This window comes from Mustela nivalis (genome assembly GCF_964662115.1).
Source record: "Mustela nivalis genome assembly, chromosome: 11".
Taxonomy (NCBI): Eukaryota; Metazoa; Chordata; class Mammalia; order Carnivora; family Mustelidae; genus Mustela; species Mustela nivalis.
The window spans coordinates 89,060,950-89,081,550 of record NC_139030.1 but is presented as its reverse complement, the minus strand read 5'-3'; the positions used below and the strand labels follow the sequence as shown (position 1 = coordinate 89,081,550).

At 35.9% G+C, this 20,601-nt stretch overlaps 1 protein-coding gene across 1 annotated transcript in view; it reads right to left on the bottom strand.

Annotated features, from left to right (window-relative positions):
* Positions 1–20,601, bottom strand: part of ABCA12 (ATP binding cassette subfamily A member 12) — a 168,152-nt gene that overhangs the window by 88,527 nt on the left and 59,024 nt on the right. The window contains exons 4-8 of the mRNA XM_082691434.1: positions 15,283–15,374; positions 12,084–12,181; positions 8,928–9,113; positions 7,091–7,269; positions 1,502–1,614 (exon numbers count right to left, since the gene is read on the bottom strand). Coding sequence (XP_082547560.1) covers positions 1,502–1,614; positions 7,091–7,269; positions 8,928–9,113; positions 12,084–12,181; positions 15,283–15,374 — 668 coding nt within the window. The remainder of the gene's footprint in view (positions 1–1,501; positions 1,615–7,090; positions 7,270–8,927; positions 9,114–12,083; positions 12,182–15,282; positions 15,375–20,601) is intronic.

Genomic DNA, 20,601 nt, shown 5'->3' with positions numbered 1-20,601 from the left:
GGAAAGTGTTTTGAAGCCTCAGTTAATTAGAAGTGCTGCTTACTTCTCTGGCTTCTAAGCAGACCATTGATGGGCTTTTGTCCTTTGTAAGAATTTTTTTAACTTTATCCCTTTATTTTATGTAATTATAAGGTGTTGAGTCTGAAGATGAAAAGAAAAAGACTGGTAGGAAGAAACTCGAAGTTCTCAAGTCTTCAAAATGCAAATAAAAAAAATAGAGAGGATATAATTAGTGTTTGTTAGTACAGTCTGGTTTCCTGGCCTGGACCATTTCTTTTTTTTTTTTTTTTTTTTTAAGAGCAAGCATTTTTTCCCAATGTTTGTCAGGACCATTAAATTTAACAACAATCAATCTTGCAACCTAGTCATTAATTCTGTAATTGTAGATATAAAACATGTTCTAGCCTTACAGAAATTGGTTTGCAACGATATGTCAGACCATCCAATGAGAATTCTTCAAAGCCTATCCAAACCTGCATCCGCATGAAAACTAACAGTTTAATGAGCAAGAGTATAATGAACAATCAGCTTGTGACCTGATGCTCTCAGACTTCGTACTTTGTAATCTAAAGATAAAATCCACATATTTGAAAGCTGACAAACTCAGCTGAGAGAACATAATTTTAAACTCATTCGGAAGAGAAAATGTTAACCACACATTTTACCTGGTACTTGAAAGTAGAGACTTATTCTTAATGGCCCTAAATTTTTGTCTGTATGTGTCTGCGTGTATAGATCTGTGTACATCCATGCAGGCGGTATGCAATGCTATTGCATCCATGCAAAGGTGACATGGTATGACTCACTAGCAACATGCGATAGCTTATCTTACTGGGAATGACAGCAGATTTATACCAATATATTCAAACACGAATGTGCATCATATATTTTCAAGATGGCTGGTTGAGGGATACATTTTTTTTTAAGATTTTATTTATTTATTTTACAGAGATCACAAGCAGGCAGAGAGAGAGGGGAAGGGAAGCAGGCTCCCTGCTGAGCAGAGAGCCCGGTGGGGGGCTCAATCCCAGGACCCTGGGATCACGACCTGAGCCGAAGGCAGCGGCTTTAACCAACTGAGCCACCCAGGCACCCTGAGGGATACATTTTTACCAATGAAAAATTCATCCTGATTAAAAAGCCAAAATTTGGAAATGAGGGTAAAAATCCTGCAATTCAGTATAGGCTTCTGTTCCAAAAAGTGGTAGGAATCTATTTGTTGAGGCTTGGTCCCAGTATTTTACATACCAAGTATAAACACAGTTTTACAAGCTAAGAGAAATCATTTTCACCTAAATATAAACATTCTAGAAAGTCACAGCCTCTTTTTCAGCCATTTCTTCCTTTCTTTGATTAGCTAGAGATCCAGATTTAGTCCAGGCATATTTGCCTACCCAAGAATGGTATCATCTATAAATGATTGCTTCGGTGGCACTCCGCTTTATATTCCTAACAGGCTTCATGTCACATAATTGAATACAGTAAGATGGAAGTACAATACCTTGAGCTGGGGAGTCCAGAGTGTACAGCAGATGTTTCACAGATTTATGGAGAGTTTTGAAACCTTCGTTAGTTGTGACACGTGGATAAACCTTCTGCACGACCAGCAGCGCACTAAGGAGTCAGAAAATAATTAAACCAGATCGCATTTCAGGGTTTGCAGACAAAAACAAAAGGTTAATTCAAGGAGAAAATGGCTACAGTATAGAAAATTATTCTTATAGCATAAGAGACAAGATGCTGCTTTTGTCATTTAATTACTTGTTTGTCTGTTCATGCACAAAATCACCCCAAAATGTTCTTGAACCAGACAGAGTGCTTTAAAACCTTTCCCAGATTCTAAAGACTCCGGAACTCAAGAGCCTAAATAAAAGTAAGGAAGTAAAGTTCACATCAGTTGTTTCTGTTAAGACTTAAAAATAAGTGATTAGGAATAGAAATGTCCAATGGAATGGTGACTTTTTTTTTCTCTTTAAGGGAAAAATTAAATATTGGAAATTATTTTTGTTAAAAATCAAGCCCAGAAAGAAAGGAAGCTATTCCAGGAATAAAAATTATTTAAGCATTTGATTAAAATTTATTTTTGCTGAACAAATGGTAATGTCTTTGAAAAAGAAATGGAGCTTGCCCTAATTAAAAACAGCACTCTCTCCTCTAAGTGTCGAACAGGCACTACTCTAGGGGTAGCTCAACAGCAGTATAGAGACTAACTGGCATTATCTTCCTAGAATTTTTATGTTATAAGTAAGATGGGCAGTCTGCACTGGGGAAGGCCAATCAGCGAATTCACTTATATCTGAGTTCATGCCATATTTTCAAAAAGGAATTTTTCTTAAGAAATGTCTTTTTTAGCCATTAAAAAAAAGTTGTCATTGTACATCTGAATCCCCCAAATACTTGATTTATATCAATACTCAAGGGCAATGCTTTAATTTACACGAGTAGTAACTAGAACAACAGGCTTTGTTAACAATCTGACATGTGCAGGGTTAAATGTACCAATTTGCTAACAGTCTTCCCCATGTATCCTTGTCAACTAACAGCTCACTCCAGCAATAGATACAGTATGTGCACATTCTACATCTTGCCTCTGGCACAGAAATTTTGCCCCAACATTGCTGGGCAGGAGGAGGGCAGAACATTTCTGCATAGAGCCCCTGGGCATTGTTAGCTCATTCTTGTATCTGGCCATAGAGGCTAAGCTGTATTTTTTTCATCTCTGCTCTATATACATAACAGTGGATACCTCAGGCATTTTTATATTTGCCCTAAGAATCTCCTGGTTCTCAGACTTTGGGATGCTTCTGAAGCTGGTGACCATGGAGACCAGTTAGACGGCCTCAGGTTACAGATTTCTGCCAGCCCTGTCCCAAGTTGGCCCTCCGTCTCAGTCACCTGATCTGCTGTCTCACAGTAATACCTTCAAAGACTGAACAACTGGCAATCTCATTAAAGCTGTCAACATTATTGTTAAGAATATCATTAATAAAATGTCAGTAGACTTGAATCATCTTTTTTCTAACAAAATTTTAACTTAAAAATAATGATACCTGGTCTTCATATTCTCTGAAATCCTTTGAACCATTTAGTGATCAAAATATTTTTATTTTATTTCATAGATTTTTTACCCCCGCTCTTTACCATATAAAAATGGAAGTTATCTTAAAAAAAAGTCTCTTTATAAGTAAAGATAATTTTATAGAAGAGTTTCCGTGATCTGCATTTCAGCATAGCTTTCTCATAAATGATGACAAATGATGGTTTTTCCATATGTACTTCTTGAATTTTTTGAGATTGCTCATTTTTGCTAATTTCTGTCATGAGAGTAACATTATATATCTGGTTTGGGTGATGGGTTAATAATAATGTACAACTCAAAAATATAAAAAGATGTTGAAGGAAATGACTAAAGTTTTTGTGGGGTTTATTTATCTCTTATTAATTGAGCAACAAGAGTAAGATAAACCAATGAGACCCTAATTTGCTATAGAGTAATTTATATGATGAAATTATGACTCTTAATGACACTATCAGTTTAATAACAATAATTATGGTTTCTATGGTGAGTGCTGTGAAGTGTGTAATCCTGGTCATTCACAGATCTCTACACCTGGGGCCAATAATACATTATATGTTAATTAAAAAAAAACAAAAAAATTTTAAAAATGGTTTAAAGACGGCTCTCCAACAGAAATATAATGCAAGCCCCATATTTCAATTTTACAGGAGTCATGTTAAAGAAGTTATAAGAAACATGAAATTAATTTTAACAGAATATTCTATTAATAAAATATTCTATGTACCTAATACATCCAAAATATTATCACTTCAATAGCTAATCAATATAAAAATCATTAATGAAATATTTTATGTTTTTTATTGTTCTAAGTTTTCAAAATTTATTATGAATTTTGTATTTATGGAACATCTCAATTCAGATCCAAATTTTCATGGAAAATATTTAATCTCAGGAAGTATGGTGGCTCAGCTGATTAAGCAGCTGACTCGATTTTGGTTCAGGTCATGATCTCAGGGTCCTAGGACTCAGCCCCCAGTCAGGCTCTGAGTCAGTGGGGAGTCTGCTTGAGGACTTCTCTCCCTCTTCCCTTACCCCTGCTCGTTCTCTCTAAAAAAGTATATATATCTTTAAAAAAAATTAATATGTATTTAGATTTCATTATAGTGACAGATGAAAAAGTAGGTTCATATACTAACACTGTTCCAAACACACGAGAAGGTTAACCATTAATTGAATCAAATATCAATGTTTACAATTTAAATAAAGTTAAAAATTCAGCATTTTAGTCAAAATTCACATGCAGTTATCATTTTAGAAAGCCATATTAGATAGCCAAGGGCTACCATATTAAAAAGAAAACATGTATAAATTAGCAATAAAAACCTAAATTAAATATTGACCACTTAAAAAAAGAGTTGTTTAAAGTTCAATGTCATTTACCACTTTTTTTTTTTTTTTCTCTCCAGGGATGGGAAGGGGCAGGGAAGAGAGAATCCCAAGCAGGCTCCAGCCTGGGGCCCTACACAGGGTTCAATCTCACAATCCTGAGATCATGATCTGAGCCACCCACATGCCCCAAATGTCATTTACTTCAAAATAATTTGAAATTATTTCTTTCGGGTATTTCTGTCTTCTTTTTCATTATTGTGTAGACCGGTTTACAACATTTGTAATCATTACCAGACAGATGCTCTATTGCATAATGCTATGATATGCAACAATTTTATTTTAAATTCTAAGATAATTAAAATAACCAAAGTAAAATGCCCATCCTAAATAACTGACTTCACTAAAACAATGACTAAAGTATTCTATTTATGTATTTATTTTTAATCCTGAAGTATTTTTTGGATCTTCTACCTTCTATGAAATATTATTTAGTGGGATTTTTGTTTTTTATTTCTTGATTCTTAAATTTCATTGACGTATAATTCACACACAATAATATGCACCTATTTTAGGTGATAATTCAGTGAGTTTTAACAAATGTATACAGTCATGTAGCCACCATGCTAATAAGATACAAAGCACTTCAATAATCCCCAAAATATTTCCTTATGCTCCCACCAATTGTCTTGGGATCCACTGATTTAATTTGTAACAGTATAAATTAATTATATGAATTTGAGAACTTCATATAAATGGAATAATATCTATACATCCAGTAGGTTTTCTTTTGGGGGGGGGGGGGTATTGTCTGGATTCTTCTGCCGGCATAGTAGTCATAATATTTATTCACATTACTATGTGACTTGGTAATCTGTTTGTTTTTCTTGCTGAGCAGAATTCCAATGTATAAATAAACTATAATTCTTTTGTATTTCTATTTATGGCTATTTGTTCTTTCCCCCTGATTTTTAGCTATTACAGATAAATCTGCTGTGAACATAGAATACCAATCTTCATGTGGGCATACGGTTCCATTTTCTTAGGTATATATCCAGGAGTAGAATGCTGTATCATATGGGCCTATTGTTAACTTCATTAGAAGCTATCATACCGTTTTCCAAAGAGTTCTATTTGTTCTACATTTTTGTGAACAGTTGGGATTGTCCATCTTTTAAAACTGTACCCATTTTAGTGAGTGTGTAGTGCTATCTTACTGTGGTCAGATTATTACTTTGACTCTTTTTTTATTGCTATGCTACAGGATTCAAATGATTCTTCTTCTCCTTTAATTGATTTACCTGTTTGCTTATTAAGACAGAATATAAATAAGAGCAAGAGGATGAAGTGCCAAAATTCTGGGTGAAAATTACCCTAAGTGCTAAAATGCAGACCAGTACAGAGAACCGACTCCCTACATCTTCCTCCTTCTGTAATTTAGTTATGATGGGCTATTGTGGAAAGAGCACAGGACTTGTCATCCCTCAGGTCCTTCCTGCCTTTGCCACTTACTAGTTCTCAAATCTTGGGACAGTAATTTGAAAGGGTTTGTTTCCTCTTCTACAAAATGGGGATATCTGTTGCCTCAATTTCAAAGCATTGTTGTGGGATCGAATGAGATTAATGTACCAACATAAGGTCTTATTATAAGGTCTTTGAACAAACATAAGCTCTTGGACGCTTTCCAAAGAATGTGAGAACACTCTCTTCTGGTACCTCAGACATTAGAGAGGGAATACATTGTGTTCCTACTGACGTAGTAAAGAGGTAGCCTGGATTCTGGAGTTAGAAAACGCAGGTTTAAGTCCTCCTTGCTGTATAATCAGCAAATATTTAATTTCCATGACCCTCTGTCACCTCATTTACAAACTGAATAATAGTTTAGTTGTAGGATTTAATGTGGTATATCTGTAAAGGGCTCAGTTAAGTGTCTGGAATGTAGCAGACATGCAATAATCGACAGCTGTTGATCTAGTGTAGCTTTTGTTGTTTTTAATGCACATTTCCAAATCAGCCAGACAAACGTCAAAGTCAAAAACTAAGTACGAGTCCATTAAATTCTAAACACTGGCTCTAGTCTGAACTCTTTTATAAGGCAAGTAGCCTCTAAAAGGGTTTCTCCTGCAAAGATAGTTTCAAATCTTCTGTCATATATGTTCCAATAAACCCAACCCAATATGCAGGTTTAGAAAGATCATTTAAAGATTGGCTGCACATGAGGGGAACCAACCCGACTGAGGTGGCTCAGTTGAAAATTCCAACCAACAGGTTGTTTTATATTGGATGGTATCAACTAAAACCCAATGGGACAGTTTACTCTTGGGCAGTTGAAATGCTAAAGGCAGAGTTCTGCCTGTCCCTGAAGGAGCCTGAGCCAATGTTCTAATCTACGCCTGTTCCTGTTACACACCTTTTCTCAGAAGGTCTGCAATAACAACTGACTATAGATTTGTTAAGACTAATGTGCCTTCTCAGTTCCTCAATGTTCTTGGGTAACCCTGATGACTGCAGTGTGTGTTTTCTCTTTGCTTAACTAATACCTTCATTTTCATTATTAAAATCTGTAGTAAGGTACTCGACAATTATTGGCTCCATGTTTAAATTACTTACCTGCCAGTGATCCTCACAGGTAACATTAAAAAAGAAAGGACTTATTTGTCCCACTCAATTCTTATATTTTCTTACCTGTTTGCATTTCTAAGAACACCAAGTAGACTGCTTAGTGTTGTGCCATTCTGGAACACATTTGGAAAGCTAGAAAGAAGCTGCCAGACAGTGGGCTGCTCTTGGACTTGTGAGAAGAAGGACAGCACTTTGACCATTTCCTGAAATACTGTCTTCTGGTTGTTGGGATCACTTGATATCTTACAAAATGACAAACAGGGCAAAATGGGAGTTCAGCATTTGTAATCACATGGCTCACTGTTTTTAAAGGCATTAAAAATGTAGACTTTCACATAATTCTGATTGTCAAATAGTTCGAAGTCATTCTTTACTTGGAAAAGTTACAACCATTTCTAATATCCTTAAACATAACTGGGTTTTTTCTTATACCTCCAGAAATTGGCATAGTTCAATTTTGGTTAACAGAGCTGTATTTATACAAAATATATTAAATTACATTTTGGAAATTAAAATTAATTTCTTAAAATGAAATTAGCTTCTGGGTCATGTTTTTGTTTTTCCCTAGGATCAGGTTTAGGATTTACAGATAAATCTTATCTGTATCTATTAGTAGACTTAATATTATTTATTATTTGGTTTCAGAACCCTTAAATCTATATATATTTGCTACTATAATTACACATACACACATACTTAATGGAAGAAAATACTTTCAAAGTTCTGTTGCCACACCAGGAACGTTAGTTACAATAAATGATTTATAGTGAGTGAACCTATGTAATAAACACATCTTGTATTATAAGCAAACAAATAAAAACTGTGACTTCTGCTCCTGCTCTGTATCACGGGATCCAGTGAACAAGTATTTCTTCATTATATTCCCACCCAAAGTAATTTTCTTAATAAAGTCATTCATACTGGTAAAGTCGGGCTTTTGTTCAGTTGTAATTCAAGTTCTTTCATGCCAAGAACGTGATTTTGAACAATGTATTCTTAAGCAAACATTCTACCCTACATGACTGAATTTGTTTAGAAAGCATTTTAAGTGCTCTGTGTTTAACAGGGGTTATTATAACAGTGTCTCTAATCAGGTTCATTTAGAAAGCTCAGATTACTAAAGGTAATTCAAGCATTCTGTACTGAATGAATTACAGTAAAATTCAGAGAATCAGGAGTAAAGTATCAGAAGTAGATATCTTTCATTTAGTCCTGTTTATAAAATTTAAAGAAAATTCTGAGTATTTTTGTGATCGTACATAGTATGTGGGATTTCATTAAATGAGGACTATGGATAACTTCTTTGCATACCATAGTTTAAGAATAGCATACAGAAGTAGTCATTACTACTTTACAGTATAAAGTCCTTGTCCCTAATGTGCAATGTTTTGAGGAGAGGGATATATTGTTTCATCAAAAATCAGCTTTTCAAAGTAGGTATGATGTTAGTGAGAAAAATTAAGAAGATAACCCATTATTCTCATTTCTAAGAGTTAATGGCTCTAATAGTTAAATTATTAAACTTACATTATAGCCTGAGTAATCTTACTTAAATATGACAGAGGAAACAATCTTCATTCACCATAGAGCAAAACCATCTACAAAAATGTGTGTACAATAACCATAATGCAATATTTTTGTTTCAACATTGTAATCATTTCAATCCTGCACCTTTAAATGGAAAGAGGACATGACTTAGAATTAGATACTGTGTGTGAATCTTTGTAAGAAGTGCATGCCAAGAGTGAGCACATATTCCACTCAGTATTACCCAGCCCATCTGGGCTATGGACTTACTCTTTGACTCAAGTTGAATCACTTTGTGGATCTAAGAATGAAAGCAATACATTTCCTTTCATTGCTTAAGAGGTCTTGATCAAATTAAAATATTTACACTTACCTGAGAGAATTGGTTTGTTAGTTCATGGAGAGAAGACTCTAGAAAGGTCATATTGGATAGGCAAAATTTGTTAAAAACGTTTTTCCCTAGAGTTGTCCAAGAGAAGATGTAATGAGCAGTATAATCTGGATAGCTCTCACACAGTTCTTTTCGTATGTCTTCTGAAGTTGAATTTTGCTCTAACAGCTAAAAATATGTGCGAGAAGAATGAAATAATAACGTTAATAAATATAGATATAAAATAGTCTTCTCTTCAAAGAAACTGACTTGCCTTCACAATAGCCATTTTAAGGCCCCGCATTATAGCTACTATTAAAATAACACTAAAATACATTTAGTTTATTTATGAAAAGTTGCAAGAAAATGTATGAATGTGGTAATTCTTGTCATTGTTATGTGTTAAATTATTCATACATGATTTGTTTAACTGAACTAATTTCCTGTCTCCGACCAGAGAAACTAAATTCACCAGATCTTTTCTTTTTTTTTTTTTTACCATGACAATACTTTATTACAACAATTTTAAATTAAAAGGAAAATAATGTGGATAAATATTAAGTCACTTCGGTAGCAAAGGCTTTAAAAACACAGATTTAATTTAAAAGGCAGGAGAAGAGTTGTATGTGACTCAAAAGAACACTGAAGTCAAGTTAATTTGCAATTTTCTACAAGGTTATTAAAATGACCCAGAACGAAGGTTTTTGGTACACATTATTTTGCTAATACAAGCAAAAAAAAGAAAAACCTGTCTATATACTATTTAACATTCATGTATAATAAAAAAAATAAAATAAAATAAAATAAAACACCAGATCTTTTCTGACAAAAATCTTCAAACTTAAAAACCGTAGTTTTTCCTGGGCATTTAGCAGCAAACTTGGGTGTCCTAACTGTGACCCTTCATCGGGAAACTCGCTGCAATCTCTGGACTTCGAGAGAGGAGGAGCATTGACATCCAAGACCCACGGTGTTATTTTTAGAGAAGTGGACCAACATGACTTATGTTTCATTTATAAAGCAAATAGTTTACTTAGGAATTATGCATATGAAGAAAAAAAGAAAATGTGTATATGAAAACACATAAAAGTATATAATTAACAACAGCAATAATTGAAAAGCATTTTCATAATGGAATCCTAAATCCTCCATATACTTACTTCACAGGACAGACCAGTCACAGACACAGCACCAATTTCACGTATAATAGTGATCACATTCACCATTTTAAGTTGTTTAGGTATTTACAGAGCCAATTATAGTCAGTTATAACATTTAATGGGTGCTTTCTAACAATTAATTCTTATAACCCTGTGAGGTGAGAGCCAATTAACTTTATCTTCCCCTTTAATATTATGTCACAAAAGCTATACTTCGCCATCCCATGATGCAACTTCTCAGTGAATGGAACAAGACAGGATCCACTTATTCTAGGATATACTATAAGTGCCAAGTCTTCCAGTCATTCATCCATATCTCTTTCTTAACATTACACATAAACTCACTCCAAAATGATTTCTCTACTCATTTTTGCAAGGGTTGCAAAAAGCAGTAAAGAGAAAGAAAGAGGAATCAGAGAGATTGCTGACACAGGCATCAATATGTCATCCTAATTTTTACAACCCTTCCCTGCTCCAACTACTCTAAAAATATGTATCTATACATAGAAAATTCATTTTTGACTTATCTCCACTGGATATATGACTCTGTGCTGCTTCACAAAATTCTGAAATTTTATTCTGTATGAGAAAGAGAACTCAGGGGTTTCAATACAGTGAAGCAGTATTTTTGAGAATAGTGTTGTTACTCTAGATATTAAAGTATTTAACTGATTCAATGAAGACTTTGTGCTTCTAGGAACTAATATGGAAGAAATAGAATGGAATAAAGTAACTTCCTCCCATTTACATACTGGTCAGATTTAGGGAGCCTTTAAATTGGAATTAACTGAGCATATTGGGGCCTTCCTATGCTTTAGGTATTTCAAATATTATTCTTGTTAGAACCAGACTTTCAACATCTAGACTAAATTGAATGGGAAAGTCTTCTATTTCAGCCAGCGCTGGCAGAATTGCCTTGATGGGTAATAATGCCTTTCTTGGAATCCCTTTTTGCATTGTCCTTTGGCTTATTTACATAAACGTGTTTACTGAGATGCCTCACTTATACAGAATGTTAATTCAAAGGTTAACTAACAGAGTCATACTAAGCTGCAGAGGTTATGATCACTGGAATATGAATAAAAGTCAAATCTATGTCCTATATCCTATGTTCCATCCAGATGGAAGAAATGTCTACTGCATAAAACATGAATACATAATTTAAAATGCGTAAGTGTGCATGTGTGCATGACAAAGAGAGACAGTGAGTGAAAGAGAGAGAAGTCTATTAGCAAATGTTGAAAAATAATCTCTTAATTTCTGAAGAGCACATAAAGCAAAGGCCAGCCAAATCAATGTAGGAATCTGGCTGAATGAAAGACAGACAGTAAGGAGAAGTAGGGACTGTGTTCAACTGAAGGGAACCCATTCTGCCCAAAGGCGTTCAACTTAATTTCCTAATATCCCTGCACACACACACACACACACATTTAGCTCACAGGCTGCCAGTTTATGCCTCTGATAGAAATTATTACCTTCTTTTTTTTTTTTTTTTTTGTAATCTGGAATCTGAAAATAAGAAGGATCTGTAAGTAAGCTCTCCAAACCATGCTAAAGAGAAGGATTTTACTACTTTGGGGAGATACTTTCCATAGCTCAAATTTCCTAAAGGTATTATCAGTATGGATGAGGAAGCCAAGTGTAGTATTAGAGCTTCGTCTGCTGTCACACGTCTTTTTTTCTTCCGTTGCAGAAAATTAGAAGATTATATATAATGCTACCTTATTTCTTACTAGAGGAAAATCTCGAGTTTGATTAAGGCACTTAATAGGGAAATAAATAAAAGTCCAAGATCTTAATGAATTCAGAACATCTGAGAATTAAGCTTTTTGATGGAAGAGCTCCTGACAAAAGAATCCTCCTGCGATATTACTCCAGATGGGGGTGGGGGTGGGGTGTTCCAAATCTCTTCCTGTTTGGGAGATGCTTGTATTAACCTCAGAGGCATTTGTTCAACTGCTAGTTATTATCAGTCCATTACAAAACTGAGTGAAATTACCTTTTCCAAACTAAGGATCCGGGCAAGGACTTGACTACCATTGAAAGTATCTGTTCCAGTACTTTCCAAAACAGAGCTCAGACTGGGAAATACTGGGGCTGTAATAGAAGAAAGAACAGATTAGCATTCTAAACAGATACACAAAAATGGGCAGATTCATGTAAGAATCCATAAATATCACTTGTGCCCTGACATCCCCCACAGCAAGAACATACTCAAATATGCAACTTCTATGAAAGTTTTGTGCTGGCAAAATGGCAAATTCCATCATTATTTCTCTTCACATAAAACTGTGATGGTTTTGGTCTGCTCTTGGGTTTTTTCCAATCACTTTAGATGTCATTTGCTTTCATTCCAGTTTATGTCATTAAACTTCATCACCAATATTACTGCCTAATAAAGTGAATCATTTCTGTGCAGGCCTAGAGGATTCGAGGTGCTTCTACCAGCTCTACAGATCCATCATACCTAACATCTGTTCAAAGGATCTGCCAATGCACATCTGGTGATAATGGTTTTCTTTTAATTATTCAATTGGGAGGCTGAAATCTGCTTAAGATCATAAATTCTTTCCTCCCCAAAGTGTTTTCTGAAAGATATTTCAGATCAAATAAATGGGATGAGGCAATTAGTCCAAACTGCAGTATATTCTAATTAAGTAATTCTCAAAGTAGCCTCATCGAGCACTATTTATGATGTGGCAGGGTGTTCTGGGTTAGGAGCATTAGCTAGAAGATTATGTTCATACCTACAGCATGGATGGTCACTAAGCCAGTATGTTACCTTTCATGAATTTTGGCCAGAGATACTTTGTTACATTCACAACAAGGAATCTTTGTTTCCAAAGATATGGTGATCTATTATCAGGAGGGCCTAGGTTATGTTACAGTGCCTGTGGGGCTGAGAATTTACCAACCAATTCCTCTAGATCAGGCAATGCATGTGTGAGATGAGCAGCCAGGGCAGAAACCTCATCTGTGGCTACTGAGCAAAGCAAAGCTTACTGGACCACAACACTATGATCTTATTTCTACTGTGCTTTAAGCTTCTCAGCCAAATACCCTCAGATCATTCACAACAGAACATTAGTTCCTCAGAACCAGTCACTACTGTATTTCTATTACATTAACACAGGACTTTTGTCATCTGGTCCATCAACTTGCACTGGAATGTTATTTGATGTCATGGTTTCTTGTTTGTTTGTTTTTAGTTGCCTACAGTTCACATACAATGTTCCACTGGCTTTAGGTGTACAAAACAGCAATTCAACTTTTCGACTTCTCTCTCTGTTATGCTATGCTCACCACAAGTGTAGCTATCATCTGTCACCATAAAACCCTGTTACGGTATCATTGATTTTATTCCCTATTTCCTATTCTGTGACCTTTATTGTGTGACTTATTTATTTCATAAATGGAAGCTTGTATCTCCCACATCCCTGCATCTATGTTGCCTGTCCCCCACCTCCTTCCCTCTGGCAACCATCAGTTTGTTTTCTGTATTTATACGTCTAATTCTTCTTGTTTATTTATTCATTTGGGTTTTTTTGTTTTGTTTTGTTTTGTTTTAGATTCCACTTATGAATGAAATCTTATGGTATTTGTCTCTCTCAGTCTGGCTTATTTCACTTAGCATAATACCCTCTAGGTCCATCCCCACTGTTGCAAAGGGCAAGAGCTCATCCTTTTTTTTAAAGTGGCACAGTATTCCAGTGTGTGTATATCTGTGTGTGTGTACCACATTTTTATCCATTTATCTATCAGTGAACACTTACACTTGGGCTGCTCCCATGTCTTGACTATTGTAAATAATGCTGCAGTAAACACAGGAGTGCATACATCTTTTCAATTACTATTTCATTTTATTTGAGTAAATATCCAGTAGCAGAAATACTGGATCACGCAGTATTCCTATTTTTAATTTCTTGAGGAAACGCCATACTGTTTTCCACAGTGGCTACACCAACTTACAAAATGTTACAGAATCTTATATATCCCATGGCATTTTTTAACAGTACTTCTTTTTCTCCACAGCACCAATCACATTCCAAACACAGAGAAATCTTTGTTTCATTCCCTAATATCCCCGGGACATAGGTCTGAGCTTACACAATAGCAGGCATCCAATAAGTATTTGTCAAATGAATGTAAAACTGTCCTGCTGTTTTGAGAGTTTATTCCCAATTTACGGCTTCTAATGAGTGTCTCATGGTCATCTGCAACAGAATTATTTGGTATAAGGCTCAGGCAGCTCGGCCAGAAGGTTTCTGCACACTGAAGTGTGAAGGCTCCTGACCTAGCTGTAAAGGAAGCGTTACAGTCCCACTGAGAGCCTGGGATACTGAGCAATGAGGGGGAGGAACAGCAGAAAGAATCCCAGTTTGGCTGTTGCTCTAGAATCAGGTCTGATGGATAAGCCTCGACAGGGCATATAACTTTGCTGGGCCTCAGATTCCTCATTTGTAAAATGAAAAGTTTGGGCAAATCTGAGATTTCATCCAGTAACATTTTTTCTCTTTTTAAAACTGAAGTACAATTAACATACAGTGTTATATTAGTTTCGGGTATGCAGCATGGCCATTCGACAATTCTATACATGACTCAGTGCTCATCAAGATGAGTGACCCCCTTCATCCATTTCACCCCTCCCGCCCCACTCACCTCCCCTCTGGCAACAACCAGTTGTATTCAAGAGCCTGTTTTTTTAGTTTCACTTTCTCCCTTGTTTGTTCATTTTTTTTTTCTTCAATTATAAATAAGAGTGGAATCATACGGTATGTGTCTTTCTCTGACTTACTTCACTTAATGTTATACCCCTTAGGTCCATCTGTAGCGTTGCAAATGGTAATTTCCTTTTATTGCTGGGCTTCCTAACCTTCCCAGCATCATCTAATCGCAGACTGTTAGAGTCCCTAGCCAATTCTGGCAAAGTGTGCAGTTCTCAACATCATATTTAGTACCATCTAAGCTTTTGCTCCTAGAAAGTATTTTAGTAAGAACTTCATTTCCAATTATCCTCAAGAACTTGTGTAATTGCACTGCCACACTCAGGCAACCTTAAGAAACATTTAAATCTCTTGGGAATATTCTAGGCATTCCATCTCTGTTTGAAAAGTTAAAAGCATAACCCTTTCAAAGCTTAGACCTTGCTGGCTGTTCCAAGAGTCCCCCTCTAAACTCAAGAGAAGAGAATAGCTTACCCGGTGATGTGTGCCTTCTTTCTGGAACTTTGGTGCTCTGGAGTGATAAATTACTGTCCTTCTCCAGGTTGGATGACTTTCTCAGAATTTCACTAGTGAAGAAAAAGCAAGAACTCTACAACTTCACCCACATTAATTTCAGTTAGTTACAGCAGTGTATCATTTGGCAGATTCCAGGGCTCTCCAAGGACTTTCAAATTTTTAATCTACTTTCTAGGATTATAATGGAAGAACTCACCGCACCATACACCAGTGAATATGTAGGATCTCCTACAAGGTAAATTTTTATTCAGAGAAAATGGTCTAGATGAGGTTTAAAATAGTTATTTTTACTTTAATCTTATAAAAAGGAAATTATTTTTAAAAAACATTAGAGCTAAATATTGAAAGTAATCATGAGATTATAGATACATGTGCATACATAGGTACATATATATGTGCATATATATATATATATATATATATATATATATTTTTTTTTTTTTTCCTTTTTAAAAAGAGGATGGATCCCAAACAGGTAAGAGCCCAAAGATGCTTCAGGGACTGAAACAAAGGTATGCTTATTTGTCAACCTTGAAAGAAAGGTAAGTTTTATATATTAAATTATAGATGGCATTTTGAAGACTATCAAAACTGAATACTTGTAAGATATATTCAAGGAAAAAGGAAAGAACACACATTTATTGAGTATCTAGTCCATGCCAAGTTCTGTGGCTGCTGTCATTACAGGTGGCACCAGGTGTTAAAGACATGTATAACAAAGTTAAGTAGATCCTTTATTGTACTGAATGCATCACTGTGGTAATAATAGCACTGTGGTGCCAGAAATCCCCACACATTGTGATCACACCAGCTTTTGCAAGAAAACATTGCTAGACCTTTAGTAACCTACTTTATAAAAATTCTCTGCCTGTTTAGTTGATTATCAAAATGGAGATAATCACATTTTCTTGAAAACCTGATATACCTAAAGTGCCTGCCTAAAATAAATGTATGTATTTCAAGAATGCAATCAGTTCTGATGCCTGGATGTGAATACTTTTTGGAATTACTAAAAATTGGTAAATTTGGTGTAGTTATTTATAAAAAACTTACTTAAGATATGTAAGGATGGATATAAAAATATACTAGTGAAAAAGCAAGAAGTTCTATTTACTGCTGTGGTTCAATTTAACCTCCTTTTTAGAAGTAAGATCTGAATCATGGTTCCAGGGTACTTTGTGATTTATAATTGGGATTTTTTTTTTTTAAGTTTGTCCTCTTAGTAAAAATGATAAGAAGAGGTGATATTTGTTTTCATTCCCTAGTGTTTTTCCAATATTCTCTATAAAATGCACTGGTTGCTCTAAAAGTTCTGCATTCTTAATGTATATTTGAATTATTCATGACCATGACTGTACTCCCCTAAATCTTTTTACATTCCTTATGCTGACTATTTGGATGGGAAAACCGTTCAGATAAAAATAAGAACTGACCTGTACCTTTTCCCTTTTCTCAACAGAAGTTTTAGAAAGTTTGAGAAAGTCTCGGGTTCACTTTTCTTTTTCTCGACATTTTTTTTTCTTTTTAGTTAGACTTGAAATACTGTAAGGAAGTCTACTGAATATCAACACATTTTGAAAATAAAGGGGAAAAGTGCCTTCATAAAAATTTTAAGGAATATGGACAGCACCAAAAACCAAAGGGAGAATGACAAAGATCAACATGAGTAAAGAAGGAGCAAGAGAAAATAGAGACTGAATAATAAATGGGAGTGGGAGAGAAAAATAGAAGAAGTGATAAGAAACTAAGAAAATGTTAAGTTTAGAGAAGCAAAAGCTGCATCTACTAGACAGAGACATCTTGCCCATCTTCCCACATTCAGAGAAGCACCCTAAACCTACTCCTTCAAAAATTCTTTAAAGACCAAAGAAAGACAAAGTCCTCCCTTTCCCAGCAAGACACTGGCTCAGCAGGTTTCAATCTGCTCAACAGTAAAATGGCTGCTTCCGGACAAGCAACTATAGAGGCCTCTCTTCTAACAGGACCTATCCTTGACCAGCAAGTACCCATGGTGACATGATCACTCAAGCATACATGTAACAGGAGTGGGGAGGTGATCCCTCTCCTTGGATGTGTCCTGGCTGTGCCTTTTTTGTTGGGGTGAGAAACCAGGATATCAAGTGGGCTTTGCTGTTCAACTGCCTACAAGTCCCCAGTTTTATTTTGCATTTACAAAATGTGGTGTGACGGCATGCGTCCACGGCCACTGCACAGCAGAAAGCACTGTCTTTAAGCTCTTAAAATGGAAACCAGAAAATAAATGTACAAGACACCACTGTGGGTAAAAAGATGAATTAAGGTTATATGTTGAAACAGTTTACCCCCACCCCAAGCAAAGTTAATTAATTCTTTTAAGTCCCTATGAAATTACTAATGCAGGGCAGGAAGATGGCCAGTACTACTGAGTTAATGGTAATCTCTGAACTTTCTCATTAGCACAACAACACTTATAGACAAAGAACTATATGCTTCTTAGAATGATAGGTGAAAAACAGTACTTTTTCTGTGATTTCAGACAATTTAAGCACCCAGTACCTACTTATTTCATAACGATTTTTTAGTGCACTATGTTTGTGTACCTATTCCTACATCTTTGGAAGTAGGCACCATGTGTCATTCATCTTCTTATTCCAAACACCTATGGTGCTAGACCATAAGATCAGATGGCTGATTAAATAAAAAGAGACAGTGCCTTCCAGTTAGAAAACACCTCTGGAATCCCCGTGCTGCCACTTCCTAAAACACCTCAGTCATTGTCTTCCTCATCTGCAAATTCGGAATGATCTACCTTGCCAGAGTTGTGAGTACTATACAGGATGTGCTTATCCAGTGTCTGTCTGAGCCTTGTCACTACAGGCACTTACCAATGTTAACTGTCAAAAAATGATGGCACACAGACAGCCTTCAGGATGGAGCTGAAGTCCCATTCTTATGCATCTATGCTCCAGATATAATCTCCAGATATAACCTCGAGATCTCTGGACACCAAGGGGATGTACCCTTATTATTCACAGATCTGGAGCTGTTAAGTGTTGGCTAGTGAGGTGGGACAAGTCAAAGCATCTTACCCAGGGTTCTGTAATCCCTTCTTCATTTTATTATTTATTTATAAGTTTACTTATAAAAGGAGTTTTTCATTTGTAGTGGTGATCAATTTTCCCCTTTTTAAGCTGTAAAATTCTTCAGAAAAGACTGTAGTGTACTGCACTGACAGATGGGAGAATGCCTAGCACGTGGCAAGCATTGAATACTAGATAATAAGGAGTATCATTCGGAAGAACAGATAGCTAAGGAAGCATATATTGTTTTTAATAGCTTAGCTTGCCCTCCACTGTTGCATATCTGTTTCTCCAAAGATCCTTTAAGAGAAAATACCCAGGAACAGCATGGCAGATTATACATTATATAATGTATAATCATGCACTGTACCTACAATATTCATTGATTAACTAGCCAACATTTATTAAATTCCTACTATATATAACATAATGGAATAATCAAATATGGAGTTGAGATTATAATACACTAAGCATAATAGCTAAGTAAGGACATGCAGATGGGACAATGAGAATGCATGACAGGGGCTCCTAAACCACAGATCTAATCTGTGCTTATAGAGCAAGAGTCTAGAATTACAACCCTAATTCAAAGCTCTTGCTACCTTGAACATTTTCCTAACCTTTTCCCTAGACGAGTGGTTCTCAACTGGTGGCAATTTTGGCCCCTGTCCCAGCAGACATTTGGCAATGACTGGAGGCGTATTTTTTTGATTGTCAGAACGGGAGGGTGGTGGTGCTCCCGTCACCTACGTGCTAAAGAACAGGGATGCTGCTGACCATCCTACAATGCGCAGCACAACAAAGAATTATCCGGCCCCAAGTAGCAACGGTGCTGATGCTGAGAAACCCTGCAAAAAGCTATTACAGATAAGTGAATTTATTCTGTGATGACTCACTGCCCATTCCCACTCCCTAGGACAGACTCAGGAAGCTTAAAAATCCTATTCAGGGAGGGCATATGACGTAATGAGCACTGGGCATTATATAAGACCAATGAATCACAGACCAGTATCTCTGAAACCAGTAATATATGTTAGTTAACTGAATTAAAATAAAAAGTGTTTTCAAAAAAATCCTTCTAACTTCCTAGAGGTTGCCTGGATGAGAAATAATGAAAAAAAAAAAATCCTAAACCCTATTCAAGAACTTAGGATTCTCTGAGGAAGTCTCAGAGAATCTAATACTGGATATCTCTGGGAAGAATATTAAAGCAAATGTAAAAACTTAGAAGCCCCCCTGAATCCAGCACACAAGCTCACATGAGTCCAGAAAATCCAACCCTCTAGGTGGGGCAAGAAAGCTTGAATTAAATTTCCAAGTGGCCCATGGGCTTAGGTGACTACCTTTGATGGGACCCAGTCATTTGTACAGTACTATGGAGATGTCTAAGGGATTCTCCTGTACGATGCTGAAGAAGTAGACTCTGCCTCAGTGGCATTTATAGGTCCCTCTTTTGGAATGGAATTCAATAAAAGAAATAGCTCAGATTCAAATGTTACATTTAAGATACTGGAAGGGAAACTAGGCCCAGAGTAGATTTTACGTCTTCTCAGACATGTCTACCAACAATAACATTTGTGAAATGTCACATTTATAGATATCATTATAATGGTAGGATTTATGCACTCATACTGTATGTCTCTCTATTTCCTGTGAGTGGGAAAGATTACCTGTGTAGGTGGTATCCATGTGTACCATGGTAAATTCTGTCTATAAAAAGAATTGCTTTTAGGGAAGACACATATGGCAAGTCCTAGAAAGAAAATTCTGACATTCTTTTTTGCCTCGAAGGGTTAGTTAAACATTTTATATTTTTTCCCCTTTTTCCCTAGAATAATCACACAGTGACACCTGGAAAGAAGATGTGAGATGTGCTCTAGGCCAGTTCTGATCCTAGCTTCAGACGACATTCATCAGACTTTTAGCTACAAATAAGGGCACTGAATGCCACGGAGGCTCCCCTACTGATTTGATGCAGCTGTCCTTCCTGGCTACCCTCAAGAGATGTCATTCACAGGAATATCTTAATTTTTCTTCATTGTTTTCTTCTATTTCATCCTAATGTTCATTCTCCCAGGGTCATCAATGCTTCAGAGATAATCCTTGCCTGCCCATGTTCAAAATACACATCTTTTCTAGGAGGCCCACTAGCCAATCCAAAAATCTTTATCAGTTAAGATGCTGAGATTTAAAAATGCCTTAATATGTTCCTCCATCC